Genomic DNA, 27,568 nt, shown 5'->3' with positions numbered 1-27,568 from the left:
ACATACCAGTAAAGACTATAGACCCTTATAAGCACTAGAGTTACTAGAGATTTATCCAAAACCCTATGTTATCAATCACTTCTGATAAATGAACTTACAAAAATATGTGCCATTGATTTAAAGTTGAATTTACAGTAAAGTGGGCAACTAATAAATCCAAACTAACTTACGTTGCAACACAGTGCGCCGCTGTGACTACCCAGCGATTTGAAATAAGAGCGCCTCCACAGCTAAGCTTGCGAGAGAGAAATCCACTTTTAATTAGCGCCACCTGCCAGGGATGCGAACCAAAGCCGGTAGAATGACCGCCAACTATGCGATTGGAGCGAGCGTAAACTTCGCCACAGCCTAAAAGGAAAGAAATATTGCTTAAATATTAATGCATTTGCATGAATGTGAAAAAAATTAAATGATAAATAAAGCTGTGCTATGAAACCGTGAAATTTACAACTACAAAGAAAATATGAAATATAGTGACGTCTAAGTGCAAAAGCTGCGAAAAGCAATTTATAACTATAATCCAAAATAATTTATGAAATAAGAAATCTAAACTAAATAAATAAAGAACAAAACAAAAAAAAAAGAGTGAAAATTGTAGAATCAACAAAACAGCTTTGGTACCCGGCACTGGTCGATATGATATTTGATCTGCATAACTGCCACCATTTCCGACGCCGCCACTGTAATCGTCAACCGCTTCACCCGCATTCAAATCCAAAACGTTGCCAACCGCAAAGGGCTGTGGATGTGGCAGAAACTCATGTGGCCCATTTTCTGCTGAATGTATGGGTGGTCTGTCTACATCAAAGAAATTGTCTAAATGATTCGTTACACCATTTGGTGATGAACCCAAACCAAGATGATTGGATTCATGTTCCCAATTGTTGGATGCGGCAATTACACCATTGCCACTACCCGTTGATCCAGGTCGATAAATATTTTGTTTGTGCGGACGTTTTGTAGCATATAAAGATTGCGTAACTTGATATTGATGATTATTAATGACTGTTGGATAATGATGCAGTGGTGGGCGTGATGCTAAGTTTGCACTATGCTGCGAGCTGCCACTTTGTGTCGTTGCATGACTGTTTTGTAAATTCGGTGAATATGTAAGCGATGATGAGCTGCTACTGCTGCCGCTCAGCGGTGGATATCTTTTGTGTGCCATCAAATCCGGATAAATGTCATGCAAATGTATGATATCACCTAAATTGATCGAAGCAGCGTTTTTATATTACATTAAAGCGTTATCTTATTTATTAAAATTAATGTATATAGGTATGTGTTATGGCAAGCAATGAGGTATTAAAAATTAGCAAGCAAAAGCCAAATTTACAATTCTCGCGATGTGTAAATAAATAAGTGTTTTGAAAAAAAAAAAAAAATGTCTTTAATACCCCCAAGGCATAATACAGGGCTGAACTCATTCCATGCTGAGTTAAGGTTATTTTAAGAACTTGAGAAAAAACATTTTTTTCTTAAAAACACAAAACTTATAAATATAATGGAAGACGAGCGTTTGAAGATTTCGCCAGCTGATAAAGATCTGGTAAGCAAATGGTCACAAGTTCAGGATCACTCTTATAAGGGCCAAGAACTTAGTTTCAGTGTAGGGCTCTAGAATGCCCATGTAAGCTTTTCTCAGAACATAGTTTTTAAGAAACATTTTGTTTAAAATAAAATATTTCTCTAAACTTTTAATTTTATTTTAAATTTTAATATTAATTATTATTTTAAATTTAATTGTTATTTTAATTTAAATTTTAGTTTAAAACTTAATTTAAATTTAAATTTAAATTTAAATTTAAATGTTAATTTTAATTTTAATTTTATGGGAATGAAGGGCATCCTATGGGGGTTTATCTGGAATTGACCTGTCTAATTATCTTAATTTTTTCTTTCTTCTCACAATTAAAATATTTTTATTGTAAATACCAATTACACTGGTCGACGGCCAAAATTTACCAGAGACGCCTTTATGAAATTCGTATGTAAAACCACCCCCTGATTTCGAAAATCGAGTTCACTTTTGATTCTATGGTACCGTTTTTTAGATATTTTCAATTTACCGTTATTCGAAAAAACCAAAAAGATGGCTCCCTTTAACTTATATAGCTCACGAACGGGTCAAGAAATTGCAAAAAGAATCGGAAAGACGATAAAATTTGCAATAAATGCACCATACATTGTTTTTTGCTCAACCAGATAGTTTTCGAGATATTAGCTTATCATTTCAGATTTTTGTTTTTTTTTATGAAAAAATATGAAAAAAATTACTCTTTGCGTGGGCAGCATTCCAAAACCACAACTTTTTTTCCAGATATTTTTTCTTTACGTTAAGCTCTGTTTAATTAGAAAAAAGACAATCTATCATCGAAGAAAACCGATGCAAAACTATGTAAGTTATAAGCGATCAAATAAAAATACCCAGGTTGCGCTATTTCAACGTATACCTCAAAACGTATGTATGGTATAAAGAAGAGTGAAATATCTAGCTATGCTCTATTTATATTTAGTTAAAAGTTCAATTTATGAATGAAATTACCCATATTTTTAACTTTTTTTAAAATTTATTTATGTTTATACTATATTCTAACAATCTTTATCTTAATTTGATTTTACTACGTAGTCGAAATAATTATGTGTTCTACTTTGACGCTTATTCAGTTTAGGATCGGTTTCTCTTATGACAAACCAGCAGTAATCACCCATCATTGCGACGTCGCAGAATCCTTGATATCGATTCTCAATTAATTTCATTTGCTGATGAAACCTTTCGCCATGTTCGTCACTTTCGTCGCCTAGATTTGCCGGAAAAAAGCTCAAATGTGAGTGCAGACAATGAATTTTTAAAGACATATTTACGCCTGGAAGGAAAATATGAGTTAGGTAGACAAGTTATAGAATTTTGGGAAATTAATTTTAATAAGCCTTTAATATTTACCCATATTCGCATAATTATTGATTAAGTCGTTCACTATCTGCTCGTAGTTAGGGCTTTTGTGTCTACCGAGAAAAGAAGCAACGGACCTTTTCAAAGGATTCCCACGCTGCTGCCTCAACTGATGAGAGTAGTCCATTGAATTTATTACTGTTGATCAAATTTTTTATTTGTGGTCAAACAAAAATACCTTCCTTTATCTTGGCTTGAGAAATATCTGGAAAAATTGTTTTCAAATTGTCGAATGCTTCGCCTTCTTTGTTCAAAGACTTAACAAAGTTTTTAATGACACCGAGCTTGATGTGTAAGGGTGGAAGTATGATTTTCTCTTTCTTGACAAGAGGGGTGTATTTGATGTTATCCACACCAACGGTAAACTCGACTCTTTCCGGCCAATACTTTCTGACGTAGTGGTCCTTGCGAGCTCGGCTGTCCCACTTGCAGAGGAAGCAGCAGTGCTTGGTGTAGCCACTCTGTAGACCGCATAGCATTGCAACGACTTTGAGATCAGAAGATATTTTCCAATCATGCTCTTCATATTTGATAAATTTGAGTAGTTTTTGCATTTCCTCGTAGGTTTCCTTTATATTTACTGCATGTGCGATCGGGATAGAAGGCTTTTTGTTACCAAACTGCAATAATACAGCCTTCAAACTCAGTTTACTGCTGTCTATGAACAATCGCCACTCTTTTGAATCATATGTTTGACCAAACTCTTTGAATAAACCAGGAATGTCGTTGCAGTAGCACATACCTTCTTTCTTTGTATAGTGTTTGGAAAATGGTTCTTGACGAGTTCTACAATATCACCTTAATATCGTATGACACAAATTAAAATTGCTGCATACGAGAAGTGTGGATATCGGCCTTTTCCTTCGATAGTTCCAAATCTCTTATCCAAACATTAAGTTGTGGTTGTGACAGAACGTTTCTCTCATTTCCCATGCGAAATTCAGTACAACTTGATTCCCCGCACTCAGAATTTACTGTTGACAATGGAACTGGATCCGCAACTGCCGTTGAATGTAGTACTGGTAATGTCACTGCAGGTACGCTGGCATAGGTTACTCTTCTTGATCTTCCAACGCCAAGTACTTTTGTTTGACAAATATAACACTCTATTGAATGGCAAGAAGGTTCTCTCCATATCATTGGTGTATCAAATTTTATTTGTTGTCCTGATTCCGACTGAATCAATTCTAATCGACACGATGTATACAAAGTGTTCGGTGTCCATGGTTTTTCAGCATTTTTAGGCTCAATGCCAAACTACTTGGAGTATAAAGTTTTCATATGATCTGAGAACACTCGTCGTCGCCTTATGATATTATATTGGCCACACATGGAACAGAACATATCTGGATCGTTATTACACACAAATTCTCGCGCCATTTTACACATTTTATTTTTTTTAATAAACCACGGTTTTGAAATTTTAGTTATGAACTGAACTATCTCCAGCGCATTAACTCATATTTATACTCGGAATAAGAATAAAATTAAAAAAATCAAATCTTACCTAGACAAAAAGGTTCCTTTTTATACGAAGCCGGGAAAAGAAAATACTACCTGCTTTAGATGTAGGCTTTAAAAATTTTCTGTGTCTTATAATTTTGAAAATCTACCTACATACTTACCCATAAGTGACGGAAATTAATGTTTATAACTACATGCCTACAGCAGGTTTCGAACCCAACCACTCTTCTTTTCGATGCAACCACTCTTCCTACTATAAAACAATTCGAGTATTAAAAGTACTATTTGATTTACTTAAAGAAAAAGTATTATCATTGTTATGGTGTTATTCGTTTATCCGAATAATATCCCATTTGCACTTTATACCTTTAATATATGTATGTATACATACATTGAAGTTGTGCAACCTGAGTATTTTTATTTGATCGCTTATAACTTACTTAGTTTTCCATCGATTCTCTTCGATGATAGAATATCTTTTTTCTAATTAAACAGAGCTTTACGTAAAGAAAAAATATCTGGAAAAAAAGTTATGGTTTTGGAATGCTGCCCTCGCAAAGAGTAATTTTTTTCATATTTTTTCATAAAAAAAAAAAACAAAAATCTGAAATGATAAGCTAATATCTCGAAAACTATCTGGTTGAGCAAAAAACAATGTATGATGCATTTATAGCAAATTTTATCGTCTTTCCGATTCTTTTTGCAATTTCTTGACCCGTTCGTGAGCTATATAAGTTAAAGGGAGCCATCTTTTTGGTTTTTTCGAATAACGGTAAATTGCAAATATCTCAAAAACGGTACCATAGAATCAAAAACGAACTCAATTTTCGAAATCAGGGGGTGATTTTACATACGAATTTCATAACGCCGTTTCTGGTAAAGAGAAAAAGTTGAAATTCGTGGCCCAGTGTTATTAGTATATATTGCAATATTATTTAAGGCTATAATATCTCTTTTAATTTAAATTTAGGTTATTAAACCATATTTTATTAGAGAGCGAGCCGAAAGCCGTGGCAGCTAGTGCTCCTTTTTGTCTGTATATTAGTAATTTTGTTGATATTGTTCCTTTAATAATTAAATAAATAAAATTTAAATTTTAGTTTTAATTTGAATTTGTATCGGAATTTTAATTTTGATTCTAATTTGCGAAAAAGCAAGCCTCCTATCCCAAACCCAAATTTCTCACGATACCCATACCCAGTGCTTCTGCTTTAAAGGTACTGGCCTAGACAGGAAGACGCAACCAAAAAAGAAAATTTAAACTGCTTAGGGAAAATACCAACTCTCACGGCACAGACAGTTTCATTGAGCATAACCTCATCAAAAACTGAGAGAGGGCGTTCGCCAATCTTATAAGTGACCCTATTATAACGACATCCAATAGTCTGTCTCACGATCTCTGACTGACAAATAGGTTACAGTTTCACGTGTTTATATTGTGGGTTAAGCGAAATACGCAGGCTGAGCGAAATGAGTCCAAGCGGCACAGTGTCCCCAACCCGCTATGTTCATACAAACCGAGTTTTAGCCAGGGGTAGAGAAGGAGTTATAATGACCCCATTTCCTCCTCCGCTCAACCGAGTTACGGGGAATAAAATGCTTTCAAGTCGAGGGAATGTCGTTGTCGGCTGCTTGCAGAGTAGCATTTTCCTTGTGCCAGACGCTATGGTGAAGTCACTGTGGTAAATCACTAAAATATCAATGACATGATGCGCAGTAAACTAAAAGTGCGGCACGTCCAAGCCCAGCCGACGAAAGTCCGTTTTTGTCTTGTTTTTTTATACTCAGCTGAGCTGAACTCACAGAGTATATTAATTCTGTTCGCATAACGGTACCCTGTAAAGGCATAAACTGATCGAGATAGATATAGACTTATATTTAACAAAATGATCTGGGCGAAAAAAGAAATTAATTTAGCCATGTCCGTCTGTCCGTCCGTCTGTAAACACGATAACTTGAGTAAATTTTGAGGTATCTTGATGAAATTTGGTATGTAGGTTCCTGGGTGCTCATCTCAGATTGCTATTTAAAATGACGAACCACGAAATCGGACCACAACCACGTCCACTTTTTCGATATCGAAAATTTCGAAAAACCGAAAAAGTGCGATAATTCAGTACCAAAGACGGATAAAGCGATGAAACTTGGAAGGTGCGTTAACTTTATGACGCAGAATAGAAAACTAGTAAAATCTTGGATAATGGGCATGGCGCCGCCCACTTTTGAAAGTAGGTTACTTAAAAGTTTTGTAAGCTGTAGTTTGGCTAAAAAAAAATAGTTTTAAAAGTAAAATTTTAACGAAAAATGTAATATCTTTACAGTATATAAGTAAATTATGTCAAAATTCAACTCCAGTAATGATATGGTGCTACAAAATACAAAAATACAAAAAAAATTTCAAAAAGGGCGTGGCTCCGCCCTTTTTCATTTAATTTGTCTAGAATACTTTTAATGCCATAAGTCGAACAAAAATTTACCAATCTTTGTGAAATTTGGTAATGGCATAGCTTCTATGGCGAAAACTGTTTTCTGTGAAAATGGGCGTAATCGGTTGAAGCCACGCCCAGTTGTTATACACAGTCTGCCGTCTGTCCTTGCGCTCGGCCGTTAACACGATAACTTAACAAAAAATCGATATATCGTTACTAAACTTAGTTCACGTACTTATCGGAACTCACTTTATTTTCGTATTAAAAATGGGCGAAATCCGATTATGACCACGCCAACTTTTTCGATATCGAAAATTTCGAAAAATTAAAATAATGCCATAATTCCATACCAAATACGAAAAAAGGCATGAAACATGGTAATTGGATTGGATTATTGACGCAAAATATAACTTTAGAAAAAACTTTGTAGAATAGGTGTGACACCTACCATATTAAGTAGAAGAAAATGAAAAAGCTCTTCAGGGCGAAATCTAAAGCCCTTGGAATCTTGGCGGGAATACTGTTCGTGGTATTGCATATATAAATAAATTAGGGGTACCCGACAGATGATGTTCTGTGTCACCCTGGTCCATATTTTGGTCGATATCTAGAAAACGCCTTCACATATACAACTAAGGGCCACTCCCATTTAAAACCGTCATTTCATTTGATACCCATATATTTCAAACACATTCTAGAGTCACCCCTGTTCCACCTTTATGGCGAGATCTCGAAAAGGCGTCCACCTATAGAACTATGGCCCACTGCCTTCTAAAATAATATCTAATACCTTCCATTTGATACCCATGTCATATACACACATTCCAGGGTTACTCTAGGTTCATTTTCCTACGTGGTGATTTTCCTTTTTTGTCTCCAAAGCTCTCAGCTGAGTATGTTGTGAGGACCAAATATAACACCATTAATTTGGCACACGCAAAACGACACCACATCATACTCGATACAGCACTAACACAACAGCCAGTCACAAAAGGCTATAGCAACATACCAACCAACAAGTTAAATACAGCATACATCATATTCGATACAACACTAACACACCAGCCAGTCACAAAAGGCTATAGCAATAGACCAACCAACAAGTTCAATACAGCATTGACACAACAGCCAGTCACAAAAGGCTATAGCAGCAAACCAACCAACAAGTCTCAGCAACACAACGGGCAAGCACAACACTTTAATGCCAACAAAACAAACTAACAAATCTCAGCAACGCAACGAGCGTTCGCAACATCGAACAGCAACCATGGCAACGCAACTATTCGAGCCAACAATACCAAACAAAGCAATAAAAGGAGCAAAACAGCAGGACAGAAGTTAGTTAGCACGGAGCTGTGGCCGTGACCAGAGCTACTTGTGTAGCGTCCCTTGAAGTTGTCGGATCTACCATGCGGACAGGTCGTTTCACAGGAATAAGTCGTGGCCTCAAGTGGTCAATGTGTCGGTTATACCACCAAACACCGCTTGAGACTTCGCCAGCAACGGAACTACCACAGTAACGCGCACCCGCGAACAGGCAGCGTCCGCCCGCCTGACCCGACAGTAACAGCGCCACAAACAGCGCACCGTACCATTACGCCAATCTACTACGCTGGCCGCAACAGCACCATAGCTAATACACTACGTTGGCTTTAGTACTGCGCCGATCTACTACGCTGACCACGACAGCGCCCCGATAATATACTGCATTGACACAGCAAAGTTACGCAAACCTACTACGTTAACTGTACCAGAGTTACCCTCGTGCCGAAGAACGGAACTGTGGTCGTGACCAGAGCTACTTATGGAGCGTCCCTTGAAGTTTTCGGTTCTACCATGCGGGCAGGTCGCTTCACAGGAGTGAGTCGTGGCCTCAAGTGGTGAATGTGTTGGTTATACCACCAAACACCGCTTGAGACTTCGCCAGCAACGGCACTACCACAGTAACGCGCACCCGCGAGCAGGTGACATTCGCAAGCCAAACTACCACGCTGGTCACAATCGCAAACATACTACGTTGGCCATAGCATTACGCCAATCTACTACCCCGGCCACAATCGCACACACACTACGTCGGCCACAGCATTACGCCAGCCACTACGCTGACCGCGACCGCACCACGCTAACATATTACGTGGACCACATCACTACGCAAACATACGACGTTGGCAACAGCATTGCGCCAACCCACTACGCTGACCGCAGGCGCCAACATACGACGCGGGCCACAACAGCGCTACGCAAGCACATTACGTTGGTCACCGCACCACGCTAGCCACAACAGCACTACGCACACATACTACGGTGACCGCAGCAGAGTCACGCAAATACACGACGTCAACCACACTAGGGTTGCGTACATACACACCAACGCAAGGCGTCACCGAAACACGTTTTACACGCACTCAGGCAACGACCGTCCTAACGGGACGTTCCTAACGGGACACGCACGCGGGCGCAGGGCGTCACAAAACACATTTACACACACACAAGCAACGACCATCGAGGCGTCATAACGGGACACGAGTACCGTTGGCCCACCACGCAGTATAGAGCAAGCATACAGTGAAATGAAAACAACAAATATTTCTTCTTTTGATTACGTAAAATTTTTCATTTTAATTATAGTGTACATACATATATAGAATTAGAGAAATAAAGTGAATTTATATGAAAACGATTTGCACGGTGTCCCAAATTTACAAATATATTGTAAGCGAACCTTGGACACGGCGAGTATACCCCTAGCACTTATTGAAGAAGCGCCGGGACGGAAAAGCTTCGTTACAACAAAATGTTCGGTTACAACCGAACTTAGACTTTCTTACTTGCTTTTTGTTGAATCTCTACAAAAATGCTCATGTTCGTCTCTCCGATGTGCACATTGTATCTACTATTTAAACACTTAATCCCAAATTAACACTTGCCGCTCCCTGCTCACGCACATGCACACTTATTTCACAGATGAAAGCTTATGGTGATGTAACGACATAACCAGAAATACATCAAGTTTTCGTGTAGCTTTTGTGATAATTTTTGGTACAAAATCTTGGGTTTCCCATTTGCATTTTCTCATATCATAATAGTTGTTTTTGTGTTTTAATTTCTTTAATTATTTGTTTGTGCGCCTATTTCTATTGCATAATTTCACTTGTATGTAAAACAAATATGAGTAAAATATAAAGGTGCAATTAATTACCGGAAATACAATTTTCATTAACATTTGTCAGTTTAACCACAACGGACTTTGTGGCCGAGTTGAAATCTTTCGACACTTTAGTTAGCGGCACTAAAACTTTATTAATGTTGAAAGTGAAAGAGGTTAACATAAAATATATATGTATGTAAGTAAGCGAATGGTCATGTCAAAGAAGAAAGTTGAATTTTTTTAGTTTTAACTGCCACAGAAGTTCAAGAAACAAAAACTGAAAGTTGGAACATTTACTAAGGTGAAACTACATATATAACTAAATCACTAATTTGCTGCTTGGGAGTAAGATTTCTGAAACTTCAAACTGGCTAGTTGCCATTTTTGCAAAAACTCATTATCTGCCCTTTGTTTATTTTTAATTTATTTTTACTTTTACACTGAACGCCTCAGTTTTCAATTAGAATCATTGTGTTGCCCTTAAGAACTTCGCTATTCAGGCCGTTTTGTGAATAGCCTTAATTTTTCGGCCTCGCGTAATGATCTTGCAGTTAAAAACTAAAGTAGTCAGAAAACATTCTAGTTCATTGGCTAGAGTTTTGTCGGGCTATTCATATTAGTCAGTTTTTGCATAGTTCATTGACAAGAACATTGTCTTTCGGACTCGATGAAATGTGTAAACGCTTTCTGCCGGCAATTTGCAATGCATACTTCAGTTAGCAACGCAAGATGTTGTACAAATCAACGTGCACATAAAGACAAATGCGAGCACTTAACACCTGACCGTTACTTCTGCAGATTTAAGAAGTCATTGAAAAGGCCAAGCCTTCTAAATCGATGCTAAAATACCTTGGGCATGAAGACATCAAACCTAATGCATGTTTTTTACCTATCCTTTTATCCTTTGCAACGCCAGAATAATGATCGGGATGGCAAGGATAGAAAACTACCCGGTTCTGAAAAAGTACCTGGTTCATACCTCAAATCAAATAAATAAAAAAAAGTTTTTTATGGAAACGTTTTTATTCAAAACAATACTTACATTAAGTAATAACGAGCCGGACCCGTGCGCGTCTTGCGCAACAAATATAAAAGTCTCATATCAAATATTAACAGAAATCAGCTGTTCTATCAATCAAACATCTATAAATTTACATGCGATTGTGCTGCCGTCTGGCGAATGTTGGCAACTTCCGGTTATCAATCAAACATTTGTAAACTTACTTGCGCTTGCGCTGCCATCTTGCGAATATTAGCAACTGCCGGTAATGAAGTGTTAGTTCTAACCAAATATTCACAATAGGGCCATAGTACAAGTAGATTTCTTTGTGTGCTCACAATCGTTTATTTTTAATAAATTATTTCAATAAAATATAGCTAAACGAAAGCACCACGACTAATAATGCCCAAAGCTCGCTAATAGCACGAATCCCAAACTTTACAATCACAACTTTTTCATGTTCAAGTTTTTTATTTTTTATTTAATTGCCTATTATTTCTCATTCTATTTAGTTCATTTAATGCCTAATTATTACAGGGACTATTTCCTGAAAATTTGTTACAACCTAACTCCTCAATACATAATACTGCCAAAAACTCTTACGATGTTTGTGGATATATCGATCATTGCGCCACATAGCGGTGAATTTTTTTATAGGTTGCTTTTTATTTCTATATGTACTATGTGCTACAAATATGAGCCAAATCGGACCAAGAAAACGATTTTTTGAAATATATCGATCCACGCCCGATCTAAGGAGTTTTTTCTCTTTATTGCATTGCCGGACGTTACTTATTTTCAGTTACAAAATACGTAAACATCACTACACAGGCTGAAGATCAATAAGACTGTTTAAAACCAAGATTTTTGAGTCAGTAAAGAAATAAATATATATAGTTTAAAAAAAACTAAAAACCATGCTCAAGTTAATGTGCACCTTTAGCCATTAGGCTTTGGTAAAAAATAGAATTGTTACAAAATTTATGTAAAAGGCAGATTATCAACATTAGTAGTCGGGTGATTTCTGCCGTCATAAAAAATAGTAGAAATTCTATTCTTTTTTTTTTTTTGAAAGTTTCAATTAACATCGAACATCGCATCGTAAGATTATTGAAAAAAAGCTAAACTTGATTTAATCTTTTAAATTTAATTTGCTTTGTATAGCGGCAGTTTTCCGTAAATATTTTTGCTTTTGGAAATTGTGAAAGTTTTCTAAATATTTTCATACCTTTGGATAGCGTAAACTTTTCAGTAATTTATGCCTACGTGCCTGCAAGTTTTCGATAATATTCTAAGATTAGTTTTTTCAGATGTAAATTTACACGCCAGATAAATGACAAGATTTTAGCATTTAGTATACTTTTAAAACGAAGAAATTTCAAAATCCTTCGTTAATTTAGCAAAGTTTTAAGAAGAACTTCTAGGAATATTAGAAAATTGATCTATTCTAATTCTTGGCCAAAAGTCCACCATGAACAACAGACATTTGACGTACGATTTGGGAAAAATTTAAACAACGTGACATCAGGATGGACAAGGCGACAGCTCTTTCGATTATACCTTGTAAATCTCTTTTCTCTCGGTAGTGGGATTTGAGCTCGCACTCCTACGATGGTTGAAGTGTACAAACGTAGTCAGCCACGACATGCTTTAGTTGTTGTAAACCTTATCCCAATTGCCTTCCTTGCATACTCGTATTTTATTCTTTTTGCACAGTACACACTTTGTATGTAATCATGTGTAAAAGTTATGCTTTTTTGTTAGCGGTTTCAGTGAAACTCGTATTGTTTTTGCTTTTGTTCTATTTATAGAAATACAAAGAATTAACCGATGTCGTCTATTTTTATGAATTAAGCGGGGGTTGCCCTAATTGCTTTTAAATGTCTGAACACATATATTTGAAGCAATTTTTAATTTATAATTTATTTAACAATTTGGGAAAAATTTAAACAACGTGACTTTTGTCGTGTACCTTTTTTTCGTACATTTTAAGTTATCGAATTTTTTGTTTTTTATTAAAAAATTAAAAATAAATGTAAGGCGCGATAACCTCCGAAGAAATTTTAAGCCGAGCTTCTCTTCCAATTTGCGTTGCGCTCCTTGTAATTTTTCCTACAAATTGGCGGGGCGGGATCAACATGTTTTATGCCGACTCCGAAAAAATACACCCGGAGTGCAACTGCAAGTCAGATGAGTTTTCACTGAGAAGGTTTTCGTGGCAAAAATACACCCGGAGTAATTGCCAAATATCTGCAGAGGGGCGACCCCGTTTAGAAAAATTTTCTTCTAACTGAAAAAACTTGTTTCTAGAATTTTGATTTTGCTTTGCCCTGGTCGTGTCCTCTGGATCTTCGGTGTGGTAGGCAGAGCAAGCTACCACCACACCACGGCGGCCTGTTTTGTTCAAGGTTCTTACAAATAATATAGCAAAAAAACGGATTAAAGTCTCGAAAAGATTCATAGGAATTCTGAAAACAAGAGAGAAAAAAAATAAAAAGCACGCAGGTACGAGTTTCATGCTTCTGTTCTTATAAGTTTTCATTTCACTGCCGCTAACACCACAATTTATTAAGATCGCCGTGGTTACATTTGCTGCAGCGTGGTACTGTTACACTAAATTTTTCACCCTTCATTTCAAACAGAAAGTACCTTTAAAGCAGATACCCGCAGAAAACTAAAAAAGTTTTACCACATAACAACAACAACAGCACACGAACTTACTCTTGTTTTTTCTTAGCGGAAATGGTAAAGTCGTTGAGAAGGAAAGTGAAATTAAAAGATTAAATCACAAAATAAGTAGGGCAAAAAAAAAAAAAAAAAAAACTAAACAGAAACATTGCATGTAGCAATAAAGTATGCAAATGCCTGAGTGCAGTGGGGCCCAATGACGTGGACTTAAGACAAATGGCTTTGTATAGTTTTCTTGAAAAAAAAGAAATTGAGTTATGACTTTTTTAAAAATTTTGGTTTCTTGTAAAAATTTAAAAAACAAATGATTTCGATATACAATGAAATTCCTTATAACCGGACACTCACCGTCGCAGTGTTTTTGTCCGGCTATGGGATATGTCCGATTATAAGGGATGAAGTCACAAAATATACACCATACATATATATTGTATTGAGCATAGTTTATTCCAGAAATTTTTGGAAGTAAAGAATATTTGCATACTTTAATATTACATATAAATACATATACATATATCGATTAAATACATTGTACAAGTCTTTACATATCAATACTAGTTTGATTGAAAAAATTGGGTAATGCTTGATTGCTTAAACAGTGATTGTTTTAATTTAAAATGTTCATTTTCAAAGTCACTCGATATTTTAAATGTGCTGGAAAGCTACATAGTAATTTTTTGCAAATTGTTTCAAGCGCGAAACAAATTTTAAAGCCTCATCATTCATTTTTGAATCACTTATTTCCATGGTATCATAGTTTTGGTCAAATTGAATTTCATTATTGTTGTCCTCAGTGATTTTGATACATTTGGAGAAAACCTTCCAAATCATTTGGCAAATCTAGTCCTTCCTGAAGCCTGGCATATATTGCCAGTGGAATGTCATCTTCGGGATCAAAATATGGAAAATCCTCATAAGTTTGCAAAAATCCTGCTTTACGGAAGCAATTTCGGACGGCTGTGGCTTCCACTTTATCCCAAGGTGCTTTGATGAAATACACAGCTTCTAGTACATTAATCGATTTTGAGAGGTCTGAGGCTGAACTTGTATTGTCAATTTTAAATAGCAAGTGTTTTAAAACTAAGGTTCTATACAAAGTTTTAAAATTTTGGATTATAACCTGATCAAGGGGTTGGCTAACTGTTGTTGTATTTGGAGGCATGAAAATAATTTTTATGTTGTCTTTCCTTTGATAGGTTCCCGCCCACGCATTTTTCGGATTTAAGAGCGAGGGTTTTGTCAGGTAAGGCGCGAAAGAAAAGCCCAATTTCGTCTGCGTTGTAAATGTCTAGAGGCTTGCAACTGGTCAACAGAGATGGAAGTTTTGTCCTAAACTGTTGGACACCATCCTGGTTTACATCTGCAGCTTCCCCAGATACGCATTTGAAAGCAACATTATTCCTTATTCGCCATTTGTTTAACCATCCATCTGAAACATTGAATTTAGGTACAACCATTTTGCCTGCAATTTCCATTGCCCTTGCTTTCAAAATGGGACCAGAAATCGGAATGTTTTGACTTCTAGCCTTAGCGAACCAACTAAAAAACACCTTGTCTCTTTCAGAGCCGCCTTCTTTAAGAAAACTTCGCTTTTGATGAACATTAACTCCAGATTTCTATTTAGAAAGACTTTTTTCTTTATTTTTATCGACTTCAGTAGCTTGTGTTTTGCCAATATTGAACCTTTCAAAGCAAAATAAACCTGTACCTACTACCATTAAATTTTTGGGCTCACTATACTTTACGTTTTACAAGGTTGCTTGTGATATTTTTGAATTTTGTCCGTTTATGAGAAATTTTTTTATGAAAATGGTTTGAAATACTTTGTCCGCGTCCGGTTATTAGAGTGTCCGTTTATTAGGATGATATTTGTATGAAAAAAGGAATGAAAAACCTGTGTGTCACAAATTTGAGCGGTGATTGGAGCTTTCCGGTTATAAGGACTGTCCGTAATGTGGAATTTTACTGTAATTCCAAAAAGCTGTTTTAAACACGATAACACCGGCACGTGAACCCAAACATTTGAATTTTTGGGAAAAATAATGGAATCCACATAGCAGAGGTTTGCGAAAAAGTTTGTAGGCTTGTAATAAAAGTCATTGTAGCGCTGTAAACAATTTAAATAATATACAACAAAAGAAATAACAAAACATGAAGAAATTAATAAAAATGTACTAAAAAGAAAACAAGAAACCAAAAAAAAAAAAAAAAAACAACAAACTAGTAAGTGAATAAAAAACCAAAAATGAAAGAGGTATTTCTACGAGCGTGTTGAGGAGCCACATCTAAAAGTTATCAGAGCGAGACGCCAGCAGTATTTACAATGTGTTTGTTGTTATTGCCATTTGCTTTTGTTTATAACTGAAGCGCATTGGTTAATGGCATTTATTGATACTGTTACTATTTAGTTTTTATTTCCTTTTATTGTTGTTAGTTTGTGGCAGTGTGGTGTTGTGCGAGAATTTAATTTTATACGTTTATATTTATTTATGCCGGTATTCATGAAAAGTGCTTTATTTTTATGCAGTAAATATCGAGAATAAACGAAATAGCAATGTAAAACTTAAAGTTTGCGCTGTCGTACTATGAGTTTAAAATTGCAGTCAGCTGATGTCGTAAGTAGTTGTGGCAGAGATTCTCTAACATTTTGATGGTTTGTTAAAGCTTAAATGTTGGAACTTTGCTGCTGTCTACAGCAGAGTTTGCAAAAGAGTAAATCATCGAAATCGCACTATCTTAGGCAACGCGACATATTAGAAATTGTTCGAGGATCATCCTACCTAAAATCATTTTTTAAAAACCTCCTTGCTTCAAATAAAATTAAATAACGACGTATCTTATTGTATATTCAGTAGATTGTAGGAGAAATCTTTTTTTCGGCTGCTTTTTGATTTTAGGGCGTTGATCAGACAATTAAATAAAAGCGTTGGACGCGTCAAATTTCTATTGATAGTCACAAGTAAGACCAACTGAACCTTAATCAGGTTATGCTACGTCTCACATTTTTAGTAATTTCACGCTCCCAATGCTTTTATTTAAGTGTATGATCAATGCTCTAGATTGATGACTAGTACCTAGGACGTACCTAATTATTTTCTAGCTTTTAGTATTATTATTACTTAATGTAAATATTGTTTTCAATAAAACCATACAGCGGATTTTAACCATGCACAAATATTAGACATAGAAAAAAGAGAAAAAACACGAATAACTTTAGAGAGCTTAAGAATACAACAAAAAATATACCAGGTTATGAATTTCAAAGAGGACGCCAACAATATTAGCAACATTTATACCGCAATTGTACAAAGAGCGAAGAGACAATCACAAATCAGTGAGAGTTAGTAATATGTAAATATGTTTGTTTAAATTATACTGTGATATTATAATTAATTAAACAATCAATGTAAGTAATAATTGTAAAGCTTGAATTTTTGTGTTTATTGTTGGAAAAAGGGGTTAAATTTTTATATATTTCATATATTTTCAAATAAAACAGCTTTCTGAAGATGACGCAGTAAGCGTCCAAACACGTCAAAGTAACACAAAAACAACAAAGTATACTTTTTTAAAACGACCATAAAAGCTCTACCCAGCAAACCATATAGTTTCAAATCGTAAAACCATTTAACTTCAACATTTTTTTCTAATGATTTTAGTTTCATTTATCAATAGGCCGATAAAAACAAAAACAATTGATTTTATTTTTAATAAGCTAAAATTTTTGGACAGTGAAACAAAATGGTATCGACGCTCTAAAATGAAAAATCAGCCGACAAAAAGTTTTCTCCTACTATGTACTGAATCTACACCAAGATACGTCGTTATTTAATTTAAATTAATTAAATTTTTTTATTTTCAAGTTTTTAGTCTTTATTTAATTGCCTATTATTTCTCATTTTATTTAGTTCAGTCATTAACTCATTATTACAAGGACACTTTCCTGACAATTTGTTACAATCTAAGTCCTCAATACATAATCCTTCCAAAGACTTTACTCGACTCAGCGCCACGTATGCTTGTCCCTCCTCGAACTCCAAAGTATTTTGATGTCACTTCTACCGGACTGTATGTAATATTTGTTCCAAATATGAGCCAAATCGGACCACAAATATGATTTTTTTTAAATATTTCGATCCATGCGCCACCTATCGGAGTTTCTGAACTATATTCCAAGTTTTCGATGCTTGTAGCTTGTCGGGAAGTTGCTTAAATTTTAATTACAAAATTCATTCACAATGCTACACAGAGTCAAGGTAAATAAAATCGTTAAAAAAATAACGCAGTTTTAAAATTGTAACCGGTTACAAGGTTACAGCTTACAACTGTTTTTACAACTGTTAATTGTTCCAAAAAATATCTAGTCATCCCCTTGCTACGTCACGTAATAGCGTCGCGTGTCCATATTGGGTTGGATTCTCTAAGTCGTAGAGCCCCTTTTGCAGCCAATCCCTACACGAACACTTACAGAGCGCAGAAAGTAAAATTCGTTGCTCACTGCAACTGATATTCCAGCCATTAAAGCCTTTGCATCTTTCAAATCTTGTGTTGATTGTGTAGGGATTTACTACACGTTTTTACGAAATACTTGTTATTGTTAAAACTTAAATTTTTTTTTTTTTTTTGGTATCTATAATTGTTCAATAAATTTATTCGTTCAATATTCACGATACATTTTTAATTAAATATTCGTTTAATGATAAATTCAAAAGTAAAGTAATATGAAGGATGGTTCGTACATGCTGAGACGCAATTTGCTACAAAAGGTATAACTAGAGATTTGACTAAATACGAGTTTGTAATAACTGCTTTACCACAAGACATTATTGCAAATGTATTAGATGTTACTCAAAATCCACCTGAAAGTAGAAAATATGACAATTTAAAGAAAGCTCTTATTGATAGGCACTCCTTAAGCGAACAGAGAAGATTGGATAAAATTTTATCAGATACTGAGATAGGTGATCGGAAGCCTTCTGAATATTATAGGACCCTTGACCAACTAGCAGGTAATACTATCGATTCAAATTTCCTTAAAAATCTTTGGTTACGTAAACTTCCAAAAAATCTTTATGTTGCATTGACTAGTGCTAATTTAAATAATATTAATGATCTTTTGCAACTGGCAGATAAAATTTGGGAGATAACCAGTGGTAATGAAATTTGTGCAGTTAGAAATAGAGTTCTTACATCTTCTATTAATATTGATGAATTGGGAAAAATTGTAGAGAATTTAGCGAAGGCTACAACAAAAATATGTGAAAGTTTTAATCATTTACAATTAGATATTAACGAGATTAAAACACAAATTAATGACAGACAGTCACGTCCAAAAAGGCGGACTTTTAGTTTTCGCAGGAATTCTCAGTCGCGAGGTAGATCAAAGTCTCAAAACTGGTTATGTAAGTATCATTATCGTTTCGACAGTAAAGCTCGTAAATGTGAAGAACCGTGTGCTTTCCAGAAAAATGGTCCTAGTCAAACAAACTAGACAGCGCTGTTGTTGCAGCGACTAACAACGGCATTTTGAATTTTTCAACACGTCGCTTGTTTGTATTAGATAAAGACAGCAAGCTAAAATTCTTAATAGATAGTGGTGCTGAGATTTCAGTTCTTCCTTCATCTAAATTCAAAATTTACAAAAAATCTTCAGATATTATCTTAACGGCTGCTAATGACAGCATGATTTCGACTTATGGAAAAAAATTATTAAAACTTAATTTGGGACTCCGTCGAGAATTTCCGTTTGTATTTCTTATTGCAGATATTTCAAAACCGATCATAGGTGCAGATTTTTTAGAAAAATATGGACTTTTAATAGATATAAAGAATAAGAAATTAATAGATCCTCTAACTAGTTTATCTGTAGATGCTATATCCGGGTTTTGCAATATTTCATTGCCTAAATTATTTTCAGTTGAAAATCAATATACCAAACTTTTAAAAAATTTTCCTTCTTTAATTTCTGAGCCAGATTATAATAAAAAGGTTAATCATTCGACAGTTCATCATATTATAACGGATGGAATATTACCTTTTTGTAGGCCAAGACGTTTAGATCCTGTTAAATTTAAAATAGCAAAGACTGAATTCGATTTTTTATTAAAATCAGGAATGTGCCGTCCATCTAAATCACACGAAACATCGCCATTACATTTAGTACCTAAGAAAGACGCAAATGACTGGCGTCCTTGCGGAGATTATCGTAGGATTAATTTAATCACTGTACCTGATCGATACCCTTTGCCACACATACATGATTTACATATCGAATTCAAAAATAAAACAATATTTTCAAAGATAGATTTGGTTAGGGCTTACCATCAGATACCTGTTGCGGAAGAAGACATTCATAAGACTGCCATAACTACACCTTTTGGAATGTTCGAATTCGTCAGAATGCCTTTTGGATTACGAAATTCAGCTCAAACATTCCAAAGGTTTATAAATGAAGTGTTGCACGATTTAGATTTTATATTTGTTTATTTGGACGACATACTGATAGCTAGTAAAGATGAATCAGAACATTTACAACATCTTAATATACCATTTCAACGTTTAGATAAGTACGGATTGAACATCAAGCCATCTAAATGCGTTTTTGGAGTAGGTAAAATAAATTTCCTAGGTTACAACATATCGTCTGAAGGTATTCAACCATCAGCAGAGAAAATTCAATCAATTCTTGATTTTGGACGACCAATGTCAATCAAACAATTGCAAAATTTTGTGGGAATGGTTAATTTTTATCATAGGTATATACCAAAGCTTGCTGGAATGCTAGACCCAATATGCAGCATGATAACGGAAGCATCGAAGAGCAAAGATAAAGTACTTGATTGGTCTGATGAAACATTGCAGGCATTTGAGAAAGTAAAAGAGAGTTTTGCTAAGAAAACATTGTTAACACATTTCAACAGTGAAGCAATTTTTCTGTTGCTGTAGACGCATCAAATAGGGCTATTGGAGGAGTTCTTCAATAGGAAATCAACAATACTAAAGAACCGTTAGCTTTCTTCTCTAAGAAACTTAGTCCGTCTGAATGTAAATATAGTACTTTTGATAGAGAGTTACTCGCTATTTATTTAACTATTAAACACTTTAAACATTGGTTGGAAGGTAGATCTTTTACAGTTTATACGGATCACAAGCCACTTACATTTGCATTGAATTCAAAGGTAGATCGAAGTCCCAGACAGACAAGACATTTGGAGTTCATATCCCAATTTACTAGTGACATTAAATACATAAAAGGGGAATCAAACTGTGTTGCGGATGCGTTGTCAAGGATACCCGAGGTTTTAACGTTAGAAACCATTGATGTAAAATTAAAAGGGTTATTTATTGAACAAGGAAAAGATGATGAAATAAAATCATTAGTAGAAAATCTAAATTGTAGACATAAATTAGAACTAATATCAGTTCCATTTTTAAATATTCAAATTTGGTGTGAGACATCACTTAATTTAACAAGGCCATATATACCTCAAGTGTTAAGAAAATTAATGTTTAAGAAATTACATGGTATAGCCCACGTTGGTATTAAAGCAACACGCCGGTTAATCACTAATAGATATTTTTGGCCAGGAATGAATAAAGATGTAAACCAGTGGGCGAAAGAGTGCATTAATTGTCAAAAGAGTAAAATTTATAGACATACAAAATCGCAAGTTTCGAAAATACCAATTTCAAAAAGGCGGTTTGAACATGTATATTTAGATATCGTTGGACCTCTTCCTCCATCACATTATTTTAGATTTATATTAACTTTAATAGATAGGAATTCTCGTTGGCCAGAAGCATATCCTCTTCAAAATATTTCCGCGAAAAATGTGGCAGAAACTTTCTTTCGTGAGTATATATCACGATTTGGAGTTCCGTTGACAATTACAACTGATCAGGGAGCGCAATTTACATCGCAGGTTTTTACAGAGCTCTCAAAACTATTAGGAAGTCACAAAATCATAACCACTGCTTATCATCCACAGGCTAATGGAATAGTTGAACGCTTTCATAGGCAACTTAGAGCTTCAATTATGGCAAGTGGAAGTGCAGCTGAATGGTATGAGGAGTTACCTATAGTGTTGTTAGGTTTGCGATCATCCTATAAAGAAGACATTCAATCTAAGGCTGCAGAAATGGTATATGGGGAAAATCTAAGACTTCCTTCACAAATGGTAGTTCGATCTGAAAATAACTTTGACTCATCTGATGTTCTGTTAAAATTAAAACAAAATTTAAAGAATTGTGCATCAAACATATCTCATCATAAAAATTCACTAGTTTATGTTCCAAAAGATTTATATGATTGCAAGTTTGTATTAGTTAGAGTTGATAGAAAGAGAACTGGATTACAAGAGCCATATGAAGGACCATTTGAGGTAATAGAGAAAACACCAAAGTGGTTCAAAATTAATTATTATAATAAATTCATGAATATTTCTATAGACAGAATTAAACCTGCATATTTGGATGCGAGTAAATATAATTGTTTGAATAAAACAAAAAGAGTTACATTTAATTTGTTAAATATGGAACAATTTGGAAGAGGGGAGTAGTGTAGGGATTTACTACACGTTTTTATGAATTACTTGTTATTGTTAAAACTTTAATTTTTCTTTAAAAATCGAGTTTCAAATTTTTATATTTCATGTTATATTTGATGTGAAAATTTTCATATTAAATATAACATGAAATATAAAAATTTGAAACTCGATTTTTAAAGAAAAATTAAAGTTTTAACAATAACAAGTATTTCATAAAAACGTGTAGTAAATCCCTACAATTGCTCTTTTAACTAGCACCTGCCAGCAGACTTTTTCAGGAGTAGTATGCTGCCAGAGCTTTCTTGACCTCACCTCCACGTTCCTTTCCCAGCTTAATTTGAAGTCAAGTATCATGCCCGGGTACTTCGCTTTATAGGGAGATTTACCGTTTACCCTCGGTAAAGTGGAATGTTAGTTTTTTCTGTGAACAGCAAACGTTTTGTTTTCGCTGGAATAGCTGGGGGTGAAGCCTTGTTTGCGCTGCCCATTGCAAAATTTCGCGAAGGGCCGTTTCCATGAGCTCGCTTATCGTTAGCAGGATTTTACCTGTGATCAGAGTCAGCAAGTCGTAGGCGTACTTTCTTGAAGATTTCCAGAATAATATTAACTGTTCCATAAAATTAACCGTCTTTCAAAAATCAGTCACGACAACGGTATATCCATTCAAAGAATTGGGTCAAATAGAGCACAGGGTCGAAGCATTTAAAGCTCATAATACCAGTAAGAGAAAATCTAAGGCAGCCATAGTGGTGTACATAAGGTAGCGTGACATCCTAACTAACCAAATGTCCCCAACTTAACTTCTATTAAACGAGGACGTACCTCGGTAGTTGTGACATCCTAACAAACCAAATGTCCCCAACTTAACTCTATTAAACGAGGACGTACCTCGGTAGTTGTTCGACGAGCTCCAAGAGTATTTCTGCCATGAAAATCTTCCCAGCAAAACTAATCGGCATTAACATATACTGTTCCGAGGCGGCACAAACATGTACACTACAAATTTTTAAGAGAACCTTGGTTTTATCTTGTGCTTTTCTCGAACATTACATTCATCAAACAAATGCCGTTAGCTAAACCTATACACCTTGCCAATATGATCATTTTATTATATTTACAAACATCAAGCCACAAAACTTTCGAGAAAATTCTAGTAGGTCACTAGCTACGATCCATTCAGTCTCTATCAAATTCTATTGAGTTCCCTCCGAAATCTTAAGAAAAATTGTTTGTGAATATCTGCTTTTGACTCTAGCAAAGTTCAAGCACCCTTAGCTACCTTCAGACAAGTGTGTGTGCATGCGCAACAAATCAACTTCAAAAGTGCAACAAGTTGCATGCACGCTTGTGGGTAATGTGCTACACATGCATATATGTATATTTATTTACATAAAAACCTAAACATGCACTTATGTATGCAGACAATTGCTGCAACAATTGTCATTTTCGAAACAACGCTGCAAAATACTGAACTGAATTAAATTTATTGCGCAAAATTATTCAACAAAAAATTATTCAGCTAAATTACATAAGCGTAATTCTACAGATATTATATAGCATTTTACTTTACTTAAGCTCAATTATGTGCATTTGCAGACCACTTTAGAATGCTTGCTGGAGCATGAAGCAGATTTTTACTAAAAATGTTTTCGTATTATTTTTAGTTCTTCGGCTGGCAGTCTTCATTTTTTACTCCAATTAGCTGCTATTTCCTTCTTTAATATATTCATACCCTTCCCCTATCGCTTAATACTTACTTGTGTTATTTACTTGACCCGCATGCGTATCCTCTGCATCGAGATCTTTATCCACGCAACACGACCAAATCATGCCACCAGAGCAAAGGTCAAGCGGCTTTCCACCGCCCAGCACGCATGAAATGGACAGACCACATTCGAATTTATGTCCACGAAACCGACATGACTGTGGTATCACTGCAAAGGAAAAGCAAGAAAAACAGTGAGAGAGAAATTAAGTCAGCATAAAGAAGAAAGAAAATGTTGAAATAATAAAGAATGTTATGGCTTATTTATGTACAACAGCGAACATAAAACTGGAAGTGAAAAAAATTCGAAAACTCAAGACAATTTTACGATAGTTTTAAACTTTTTATTTGAAGTTCTCCGACTTTTTTCTGATTATGCAATTTCAATTTAAACCTAAAAAAGTACAAGTTTTTTTTTTCAAATTTCGTCAATTGGATGCTTCTGAATTTATTTTCGATATCTTATGAAACAATTTCTTTTGAGTTTTGTAACTAAAACTTGGCAAACCTATCTCGAAAATGTTTTCGAAAAAAATTCGCATTGATTTTCGAAATTTTTCTTCGCAACTGTGCTCCAGATTTTCTTCCATATAAAAAAAGTTTTAATTTTTAGTATGGAAGAAAATTTAAAACGGCCTTCGGAAAAAAGTTGTCGTAAGTCAATACAAGTTTTTTATTTGTACTTTTTTGGAAGAAAATTGATTTGACCACAAGCCTGTATATCCAAAAAACTCAGGGAACTCAAAATAAAATGGTCGAATTTTTCATAAAATTTTCACAGATTTTCAAAATTTTTCAAAAAAGTTTTTAGGGTTGTTTTGTATAGACTCAGTTACACAATTTATAGAATTTTTAAAGTATCGAAAGTAAAAAAACAAAAATAAAAAAATTTTACTGACTAAATTTGAAAAAAATTTACAAGTGCTTTTCTTCTGTTCGCTGCTGTGCGAATGTATGTGTGTGTGCATATGGGTGTATGTGTTAAGAGCTATTAAAAATTATATGTAGTTGATGTGCAAAAATTATGAAAAAAGGAAAAGCATAAAAAATTGCTCAAAAAAGAAAAGAGGTTTTCAGTTTCATTTTAGTTTGGTGCAAAAAGACGCATGAAATTTATATTTAATTGTATCGACCGTGCACTGTGGAGTTTTTTGAAGAATATAAAATTAAATTCGCAAGATACTGGTAAAAAGAAGGGTGATAAAGCTCAAATAATGTGGAGCATTAATATAATATTTTAAAAACAATTTATAAGCGGGATGTTCCGAATATATTGCAACTTAAGATAGGTCACTACCGAAAACTCAAATCCACATATTTTTTTGTTTAGTACTTTTTAATTTTGTTCTTATATGTTAACAGCAAACCGCCCTGCTTAATACGGAAGCCGAACATATTTAGAGTGGTAGTCAAATGTATAGCACACTTTTATTTTTAAACAGTATTTATAACTCCTTTTACCTTTATTGTTATTTGAAAATTTTAATTTTGTTGTTATAGCAATGAAAACACTCCCCTTAAGTTTTAAGGAGCGTTATCGATGTTCGTGGTCATATTCCGGGTATAGATCCGGTACGTTCCGGTCACCAGCACCACTAAGGTACTGCTCGACCATCTCGGGAACGACTTGGTATGACCTCATGAAACCTTTTAGACCATTCCGCTCTCCTTTCCCCTAGGTCTATGAAGAACTTGGTGTCGCCAGAGCCTTGACTGCTATAAAGAAACATGATTTGTCGCAGGTGAGGTCGACAATTGGGTTGAGGAAACTATACATTACGCTGGCAACCCCTTGAAATGGTTGCGCTACACAACGCCTTGAATCAATTTGGCATCTTAGTCGCCTCTTATGACAGGCATACCTCCCGCGGGGATATTCTAAGACCGATAAGTTTTAGAAAATCAGATTTTATCCATTCGTTGTATGAAGGAATGAGAAACACTATCGATATAAAAAAAATCCCAAAATTAAACTTTATCCGATAGCGCTAAAACTTACATACCATTAACATCAAAGCTGCCAAATCAAAAAATTTCTTAAGATTTAAAATAAATGGAATATTTGGATATGAAATATTTGAGATTGGTTAAATTTCGTTCTAATTGAAAAGAGAAATCATTGTTGAATTAAAAATTATAAAAAAAAACGGTTAATAATTTAAGCGTTTCTGAATACCGTCGAAAAACCAAGGTATACTATTTAGGTAACCACTACTATATTCACCATTTATTTTAATTTCAATAATTCGTTATTATAACGGCGCTCACTCCTCCTGCGTAAAGTGCTACATTTTGTTTTGCTAAGGCTACTAAAGTTCGAAAAGAAACAGAAACATTTTCGAATTATGAAAGTAATGATATTTCCTTAACACCTTCAGCAATAGAACTATCGCATAAAGAGAAGGTAATATTTCCAATTCTCTCTCCTTGCAGTGCTTCCAACAGACACTTTTCACATTGTGTTGTCCTACAAATTGACAATTGCCTCCATTTGTAGACCATTAGAACGCGTTCTTTACTGGTTCAGTTCAAGGCAGTTATGAGATAATCGCTGCCCTTGATTGATTAATTCAAAAAAATTTATCTCAGATCCAAGCGCTGTTGGTACAAATGTAGCTACCAACTGTCCTACCCTGTATTCGGTAAGCACCAATTCGCAGGTAGTCATTCAAACAATAGTGCGAAACTGTTGCTTTGCGTGAATGTGTTCCATTTTTTTTCTACAGGGAGGTGATAACATACCACCAATATCTCATTCATTTTTTCTCAGCTATATATTTTATGGTCATCGTGGTGTGGTGTAACCGAGCACCGCCAATAAACTGAAGGTCCTGGGTTAAAGTCTCGAACAAAGCAATATGAAAATTAAGAAAAACGTTTTGTTTCAGTTAGGCAGTGATTGCCGAGTGTATTTCTGCCATGAAAAGCTTCTCAGTGAAAATTCATCTGCCTTGCTGTTCGGAGTTGGCATAAAACATGTAGGTCTCGTCCCGCCAATTTGTAGGGAAAGTTAAAAGGACCATGACGCAAATTGGAAGAGAATCTCTGTCTAAATCTCCTCGGAAGCAAATCGCACGAAGTATTTATAAATTTTTGTTTCTTAATTATTTACCATTGAAACCCAATGCATTTGCTATATTTTCACATTGAATATATTAGCTGTGTCAACTGTGTATTTGGAACTGATGTCGGAACACTATGAAAAATAGTTGGTAGTTAAGCAGAATAGAAATAGATTACTGGCAGCCAGTAGAGACCTCACATAGATTGATTTTAATTTCTTCCAAGCATATTGAGATGTCTACCATCAATTCATCGAGCGCTGCGCCCTCCTATAAAAACTCATCGACTTTTTTGTTACCATCTATCCGTATATGACCGGAGACTCATTATAGATGCATGGCCCGGCCTAAGCAAAGTCTCTCCAATGCTTGTTTGTATTCCGGGACACTTTTTGATGAAGTAATATGTGAGATTATTGTCTCAATCGCCGCCCTACTATAAATATAGTTCTATGTTGATGGGACAGCAACTTAAGCACGCTTCCTCTAAAATTTCTGCTACTTTCTTCACGA

General features: G+C 35.0%; 1 protein-coding gene across 4 annotated transcripts in view; it reads right to left on the bottom strand.

Annotated features, from left to right (window-relative positions):
• The window catches only part of LOC137244759 (trypsin), a 75,893-nt gene that overhangs the window by 11,279 nt on the left and 37,046 nt on the right, over positions 1-27,568 (bottom strand). For 3 of the 4 annotated variants that reach the window (XM_067774228.1, XM_067774226.1, XM_067774230.1), the window contains 3 exons: positions 23,986-24,162; positions 622-1,206; positions 171-348 (listed from right to left, as the gene is read on the bottom strand). In XM_067774228.1, the coding sequence (XP_067630329.1) occupies positions 171-348; positions 622-1,206; positions 23,986-24,162 (940 nt within the window). The remainder of the gene's footprint in view (positions 1-170; positions 349-621; positions 1,207-23,985; positions 24,163-27,568) is intronic. The other variant, XM_067774229.1, reaches the window with a different exon arrangement.

This window comes from Eurosta solidaginis, chromosome 3 (genome assembly GCF_040869045.1).
Source record: "Eurosta solidaginis isolate ZX-2024a chromosome 3, ASM4086904v1, whole genome shotgun sequence".
Lineage (NCBI taxonomy): Eukaryota > Metazoa > Arthropoda > Insecta > Diptera > Tephritidae > Eurosta > Eurosta solidaginis.
This window is presented reverse-complemented; position numbering and strand designations above follow the sequence as displayed.